Here is an 8713-nt window from a genome sequence, read left to right as displayed (position 1 = left end):
ATTGCCTTGCTGTATCTTCTCTACATATTGCAACAATGTTATGTAAAGGTAAGGCTCACACAGAGTTCTTTCAAGTAGGACTCCTTATAGTCTCTTATAAAGACCCTATAAGAAATACATCCAGTTACAACATACATGTATTCATAAATCCAATTAGATCCAAGTTTTATTCCTGAAGTTTTACTTTCTGAAACTGAAGCAAGTCTTTGGGCTTCTCCTTGGTACATTTTATCCAGATTAACAACTGTTTTTTTCTGTAAAAAGTTTTCCCTTCATAGACTGAATGTTAGTCTAGGCATATTTGAATTTTGTAACAAGTGCACAGTCGCATTTCATTGGCTGGTTAAAGACAGACACACGTGACCACTACAGGCCCGATGTATTGACAGATGGTGGAAGACATGTACAAGTACTGACATATTGTTACATGGTGACTTCATGAGAGGAAGAGTATTCGAAAGGTTGTCTGAAAACAGGCAAAACATTCTAAATATGTCATAATTCAATATAAGCACCAACAAAATGTTACACAGTAAGTATACAACACACTGGAATAAGATATGATTATTATGCATATGATTGGTGTATAATTGTGTTTATCACACTGCCATGTGTTGTTCAGTACACATCTCCACTCAATTGTTGCAACAATTACTTGATGACTGGGACAGTTACAGAAGCAGTAAATGGAAACAAACTGACAGATATGAAATCGTATTCCAAGGGGAGACATGCATTATATTGATACATAATGAAATAATGACATTATCTGACAGAAAGCTACAGTATGAACAGTGTGTGTTTTTGTCACTTTTGATAATGCTACATCAATAGGAAAATAATGTGTATCTTTCTGTGTGCATAAGAGCACTTATTTCCCACGACGGCTCCATTCCACAAAGCAATCTTAGCATAAAGACTGCTTAAGTCTATGCTAAAGTATGTGAATTACGATAATCTTTGTGCTGTGATTGGTTTGTGGAATGTGGCCATGGTATTCCCAAAGACGAAAGAAGAATGGAATGAATGATTTTGTATCATGAACTATCTGCATGTTTCACAAGTCTAGCAGTCACTGTGAATGAAGTAAACAATTATCACATAATATAAGCAATATTTGTACATTAGGAATGTTAAGAGACGAAAACATATCATCAAATGTTATATTGGATAAACCTACGAAGACCAATAAGGACAGCTCCTACTGAAAGCACAGCCTAACTGGCAGCAGTAGAAACTTACAACTCCTACAGGCCTGACAACTGCCCAGTAGCTATGGTATCTTAATAACCAGTAGATATAAGCTATATCCCATGAGGTGGACTAAAACCGCTAATTTCTATCCGTGCTGAATGTTGAGTCACCTTAGAATATTATTCAGGTTACATACTATCAAAATAAAGTGACATCTGGTTTACCTGTTATATTCGAAGTTGAAAAATAAGAAAATAAAATGAAATTTTGAAAAATAATTTAAACCACATTGTCAACCCTTTTACAAATCTGAGTGAACCTGACTTGACAACAGTGACACAAAACTCATGGCTGTGCTTTGAGCAGGAGTATTCAAATGAATTCAATGTCCATTCCCTTCCAACACTCACAATATACAGTTGTGCCCGCAGTCTCTCAGGTGCTACAGATCTCACACTACTCAATTACTGTCTAACTACAACATAAACTGACGTTTCATGTCAACTGTTTCTGACACTAGACTGCAGACAGACGGAAGAGAATGAATGAATTTCCGGTCTGCACTGTGTTGTATCATAAATATACTACTGCCAGAGCTACAGATAACTTTTTGGGTCATTGAGTTATATACTCACTTGTGTTCATGTCAATTGGGTATCCTAATTTTCCTTTGAGTAACCAAATAAATTGTACCCTCCTCACTCAAACTAAATTGGGTATTTTGCCATTTTCCATTAATTGTAAATACATAATAAAATTTAAATGTTGGTTTACATGTTTGTTCTTTATATTTGATCTGTAATATGAGAAACGATAAGAAAGACTGCAAGTTGCCAAGTTCATGTGCTGAAATAGAACCTCTCAATATACCTCAGTTAGTTTATCTATTTTTGTGTGTATGCATGTAAGATCAAATGTATTGAGTATTTACAAAATTTCAAGCGTAGTTGTACACAATAGACCCAATAGGAATTAGGGCTGGGACGATTCACCGATGCATCGCGATACATTTAAGTTTTACAGCTATCGTATCGTGGACTGGTGTATCGATACAAAACGATACACAACTTTTTTCAAAACAGTATTATCTTAAACATGTTACAGTACTTATTTAGAGAAAAATATGCAAGTATGATGGAGTTACTTGTATATTCATTGCAATAGTGTTATTGTTAAACACAAATACCTTGAAATAAATCATTTTAAATCTTGATACTGTGTCATTCTTTCAAGGTGTATGTATCGTGATATGTATCGTATTGCAGGTCAAATATCGCAGATATGTATCGTATCGTGACATAGTGTATCGTCCCAGCCCTAATAGGAATTGAGTTTTCACATAAATATTTGCGTAATTTACGAAGATACGCAGCTTATCTGTACCTCTGTACTTCCCTATGGACTGGGGTGTCAGTATCTCTCCATGGTACACAAAACTGATTCTTGTAATACTACAAGTGTATATTTAAATGGAACGATATATCTAACAAACCTTGTCAGAACCTGAAAAGTGTATTTCAAAAGAAGTAAATTTGTATAATGTATTCTGTCTCATTTTGTAAGACCTATACAATTTTAATCATAAAGTTCTCAACATCAACACAGCAACAATTCCAACTCAGAATAATAATCTAACAACAAACTCTTATTGTTTAAAAAACTACCAATAACAGGCAACTGAGAAGCTGTTCACAACCAAGTCTTTTGGGGGTCGTTTTGCTGAATATTTGTTATATTCTGCCAGTCACCCAGTGTTCACGAGTGGTGTTTCAAAGTAACAGGACATTGGGTCCTGTAGTTTCAGATGTCTGTCTGACCCATTGAAAATGCACAGGACCCATGGAATAAAATTAAACACACATTTCAGATTTAATATTTCTTATAATTGACACTGAAATTATTAACAAAGATTTATAAACAGCAAACAAGTGTCTCGTGTCACATAAAACAACTTCAGTCAAAGTCATTGTGAAATATACAGTCAGACACTGGGGCCGGCGGGTTGTACACTTCTGTCTGACCGTTTGCGAATCTGCTGCATTTGACAGAGGGTCAGACGCTATTCGTGAACACTGGTCACCCACTACCTTTGGTCACCCACTACCTTTGTAGGTAAGTATGGAAATGACAACCACACAAGCTAACATCAATAGTCATGTACAGCATCATCCACTATCAACCAGTGTATTATGATGAACAGCCACTTGGGTCAGGTATTGATCATAACAGAATGCCAATATAATACCCTACATAAAGTGGGACGAAGGTTGTCATGCAATGAAAGGCATCGATTTATCAGATGGATACTGCACATGTACAACTGACCAGGATGGAAATGTAATTTGCATCATTGTAAGATCGTTTTACTTCGAAATATGTCAAGTATATCTGAAAATGCATGATGCACAGAGTGTGAGTCATATCAATGGATATCACCTTAATTGAAACAGGATATAGTGTGGTGAAACCCAAGTGGATATGTAAAATCCTGAAATACCACAGACCCTCTTTTGGACAAAACTGGAATTTGACAACTGGATCCTGGAATGGCTAAGGGAATTAACTCTGCAGAGCAAATAGTGACCCTCAGCTGTGTTGTTTCAAATTGATAAGCCAATTTAGAGATACCCTATATATCTACACATGAATACTTTAGCCGATGCTGTATGACATAACACTGACAATCTGTGAAAAATCAGTTGAGCACATTTCCTAAACATTCACACAACAATATTTCCAAAAATATTTTTTCTTTAGTTATGTACAATAATTACATATGAACATCATACATAAGTAAATACCAAGGAAATCTACATCAGTTATCAACAAACCTGCCATTTTAATTCATCTGTAGCCAGGTGTGTGTGTGTGTGTGTGTGTGTGTGTTTGTGTGCATGCCTGTGATTGTGTGTGTTGTGCCCATGTGAGTGTGTATGTGATATTGTTCATATATTGTGTGAGATGATGTGAGATATTGTGTTTGACTGTATGTGTGTGCATGAGCCATTTTGAACAGTTAAACCATTGGTGTCCGCTTAAAGTTAAGTGCTGACCATCACAAGAGGGACAAATTTTGAAACCATCACCACCAGATCCTGCTCTGGCCAAGGGACACAACTCAAAATGGATGCAGTACAAAGACACATGACACTTATGTAAGTGTGCATTGAGTCCATAGTAAGTTACAAATATCACACTCAGCTTGTACAGAAACAGCTGTTCACTTGCTTCATCAATGGCAGACAGGCAAGCAACAATGATCACCCAATGAAAGGTAATAACTGGTTAGGAAAAAATTAATATTCAACATCCATATATTGAGTTTAATACTATCTGAACAGTATATAATAAAAGTACATGTATACTGAAAGATGGGACTTTTCAGAAAGTGTCAATAAATGTAGACTGTTCAATAAAGTAACATTCTTAAAACGATAAACCTCTATTATACACAATTCACAACAGATACAGGCGTGATTATGTTGCCATAGCAACAATGTTCAGGTATTCAATATGAGTGTATATTTCCACTGCAGGGTACAGTGTATGGATATAAATCATTATGATAAGTCGTCAGTATTAAACAGTGAAACCTCATTAATATGGGGACAGTGGGTTGCCTAGAGGTTAAAGTGTTTGCTCTTCATGACAAAGACTGAGTTCGACTCTCCACATGGGTACAATGTGTGAAGCCCATTTCTGGTGTACCCCATCGTGATGTTGCTGGAATATTGCTATTGCAGCGTAAAACTAAACTCACTCATTAATACAGACAGTGTTTTCCCTTTTAAATGGCTTGGATGAAGTTGTTTATTAATCAACAAATCACAGGTATGCTGTAACAGTCTATGACTTGGACTAGTCCAAACCCAAAGTCTAACAACTTTGTTTTGATAACACTAAGAAAGACCACCAACATCTTTTGTTTTAATGACAATCTACTGAAAATTATGCCAAGAAATATTTTGGGCTAGTAGCCTACTAGTAGGTGAGGTGAAATTGTTGTTTAACGTCGTGCTTGAGAATATTTCACTCATACGACAGCCAAGTGTACTAGCCAAGACTGAAGCTGGTTTTATAGTGCTAGCCCACTGAGATACCATGCCGCAGTGAAGCATGAATACCCCACTCAGACACATTATACTGACTCAGAGCCGACCAGTCCTTGCTGTACCCGTTAATGCCGAGCGCCAGGTTGGGACCAACAAGTACCATATTTTAACATCTTTTGGTATGACGCAGTCGGGGATCGAACCCGCGACCTTCCGCTCTCGGGTGGACGCTCTAACCACTACACCACAGAGGCGGCGCTCGGGCTAGTAGGCATTGTTGAAGGTTTTACATAATCTTGTAGTGACATGTGTTTATTGGTGCATTGCTGTTCCACTGCCTCTGTGGTCTAGTGGATTGAGTGTCTGACTTCAGGAAGGAAGGGTGTAGGTTTGATCCCCAGCCACATTTCAAACCACATCAGACTAACTGACTGACTGAGTTTGGTTTTACGCCGCTTTAGCAATATTCCAGCAACATTACGGCCGGGGACACCAGAAATGGGCTTAACACATTGTACCTATGTGGGGATTCAAACCCAGGTCTTCGGCGTGACGAGACAACGCTTTAACCATTAGGCTACCCCACCGCCCCCAAACCACATCAGAAGATGACAGTGAATGAGTAAGTTTTTACGTTGTGTTTAGCAATATTCCAGTTATATCATGGAAGGGGACACCAGAAATGGGCTTCACACATTGTACCCATATGGGGAATCGAACCTGGGTCTTTCGGCGTAACGAGCAAATTCTTTAACCACTGGGCTACCCACCATCAAGGAGTGATTACCTGGGAGGCAGAATACCTGGATTACAGTGTCTGAGTTGACGAGGTTTCACTGTATAGAAGGTTCCAGGACATACAATACTGAGTGTGTTATGACTCTTCTTGATGTTCACATGGACAAGAGCACCTTGTGGTTTTTAAGTAGGACTGAAATTAATCGCACTAACTTTCCCGACCCTCACAGCATGATGTCAATATTTCATGGGTTTCTTTACACTACATTTCTCCATCATCTGTGAATTAGTACGGATGCTTTGCATGTAACTAAACAAGCGATGGCCTGATCGTATGAGAGGGAACTTGATTGTGGTCAAACCTATGATCTACCAGCAGTGTATGAAATAAGGCCAGTCCGACCATCCGAGACAGCCTAGAGTTCTGACGGATGGTCTGGTAATTTTTTTAGATGTTCCATACATCTGAGTAAATTCACCATATTTGGTCTGGTTAAATCCATTTTGGGCTGGTAACATTTTAAAGTTACCAGCCCTGATGTCTGGCTGGATTTTTGGCTTATTTCATGCACTGTTGTCAGTTAATATAGCAATATTAAAGGCAATGTGTCTGTCAACATTGTGAAAACATATACTTCATGCTCTTCCCATTGCTTGAATGTCAGCAGTGGTTGGGTTTTCACAAAGTTCATACATGGAGTGGAACTAACTTTACTTTGATGAGTTATTAATGCTCCCCATGGCATTACCCCAATACTGGATACTGACGTATCTGTTCACAGTTGATGGAGGCGTTTACAACCCATGAGGAGGTGACGATGAATGATGCAGGGTCATGCTTGATCTGTATGGCAGGAGGTGTTCAAGGCTCACGCTAGCTTCAGCACCTGGTACACATTGTTCATGTAGACTCGTTTGAAGTAGGGCTCGGGGCGGTCTCGGACGATCTCACAGTATGGTGTCTTTCCTCGATTCTCAATATCTTCTGTATCCCAGATCTCAGGCATAGAGCATCCCTCCCTGAAAAAATAGGACAGTGAGTCTGGTAACTGAATCTGAGCAAAATTTAAAGTTTTACAACATACAACATAAGACGAGGACCAACAGTTAGTTGAAAGCCCTTGGACAGTAATCAGTGGTTCCACTACAACACTTTAACTGTCCCACCATGACAGGATAAGTGGATGGACTCACTTAGTTCTCCGGACACACCATGAGTTTTCATAGATGATATAATCCACTTCCAGTTCCTTGAGGCCCTTTACCACCACATCTCCTGACTTCCTGCTGAAAATACTGTACACCACCTTCGTCCTTTCCCTGCAATACACATGTACAGTTTCAGGTCAACACACTTCACATGTACAGCTTCAGGTCAACACACTTCACATGTACAGCTTCAGGTCAACACACTTCACATGTACAGCTTCAGGTCAACACACTTCACATGTACAGTTTCAGGTCAACACACTTCACATGTACAGTTTCAGGTCAACACACTTCACATGTACAGTTTCAGGTCAACACACTTCACATGTACAGTTTCAGGTCAACACACTTCACATGTACAGCTTCAGGTCAACACACTTCACATGTACAGCTTCAGGTCAACACACTTAAGATATACAGTTTCAGGTCAACACACTTCACACGTACAGCTTCAGGTCAACACACTTCACATGTACAGCTTCAGGTCAACATGCTTCACACGTACAGTTTCATGTTGATGTGGATTTGTAGCAATCAAGCAAGCCATCACATGCATAAATGACCTTTATAGAGGGTTTAATGATCTGAAACAATTGATCATCAGGAACTGAATCACTGAAACAACGTCCCATGATCGAACACCTACCTCAGACCTGCATCTTCATAATGGGGGTGGTTGACTATAGGTCGATGGGTGCACAGCTTAATCGTGGCCATTGTCGGCATTGGACCAGCAAATACAGCATCTGAAAGGACAGAAGTACCATGAGGCCTGGAACCTTTAACTTTCCTTAAAGCAATATTCCAGCAATATCATGGCTGAGGACACCAGAAATAGGCTTCACACATTGTACCCATGCGGGAAATCAAACCTGGGTCTTTGCTGTGACGAGTGAATGCTCTAACCACTAGGTTACCCCACCGCCCCTTGCCTTGTTGCTGGGTACCTACTCAAACCTCGTATCCCTTACAACCTAAGCTGCCTGGCACGTAGTCTTATATGGAATCCACACTGGGCCAAATCTGAATGCCAATGTACTTGTAACATGTATCAGATCAGTTAATAGTAGTGTATAAAAAAAACTCAACTCAAATGAAAATAATTGTTTGAGCTGGTAAAGTTGGAAGTTTTGGGTTGTTTTTGACTGCTGTACCGGGATTTTCCGGAAAGCCGCCCAGGGCTGTAAAATGGAAATTTGGGGAAAAGTTTTGGGGAAAAATGGACCATATAACCGCCCGGGTGATAATTCAGAAATAAAATAATTCAATAGTCGGGAACTAAAATCAAGTTTCATCCCGATTAGATATCGTGTAGATGCACGCAAAATGTTGCCAAAATGAAATCTTCGCAATTCAACATGCAGTAGTCATAGCAAAGTAACGATGTTTCGAGGAAATCATTAAATAAATTGAATAAACTAATGAATAAAATCAACAACAGCATTCATGAAAGTTGTCAAACGTACATATAAAGTTACTATTTCCATCTTTTTGTGCGATAATGTAAGTCAAGTCACTGA

The 8713-nt window shown here is 38.9% G+C and overlaps 1 protein-coding gene across 1 annotated transcript in view; it reads right to left on the bottom strand.

Annotated features, from left to right (window-relative positions):
* Positions 1 to 6521: 6521 nt before the first annotated feature.
* LOC124287966 (probable C-mannosyltransferase DPY19L1) overlaps positions 6522 to 8713 on the bottom strand; it is a 51246-nt gene continuing 49054 nt past the window's right edge. The window contains exons 20-22 of the mRNA XM_046724469.1: positions 7840 to 7939; positions 7179 to 7304; positions 6522 to 7004 (exon numbers count right to left, since the gene is read on the bottom strand). Coding sequence (XP_046580425.1) covers positions 6854 to 7004; positions 7179 to 7304; positions 7840 to 7939 — 377 coding nt within the window. The 3' untranslated portion in view covers positions 6522 to 6853. The remainder of the gene's footprint in view (positions 7005 to 7178; positions 7305 to 7839; positions 7940 to 8713) is intronic.

Source organism: Haliotis rubra, unplaced genomic scaffold, assembly GCF_003918875.1.
Source record: "Haliotis rubra isolate DU_JTF1 unplaced genomic scaffold, ASM391887v1 Scf41, whole genome shotgun sequence".
In the NCBI taxonomy this organism is placed as follows: Eukaryota; Metazoa; Mollusca; class Gastropoda; order Lepetellida; family Haliotidae; genus Haliotis; species Haliotis rubra.
The sequence above is the reverse complement of the archived record's forward strand: the minus strand, read 5'-3'. Positions and strand labels throughout refer to the sequence as shown.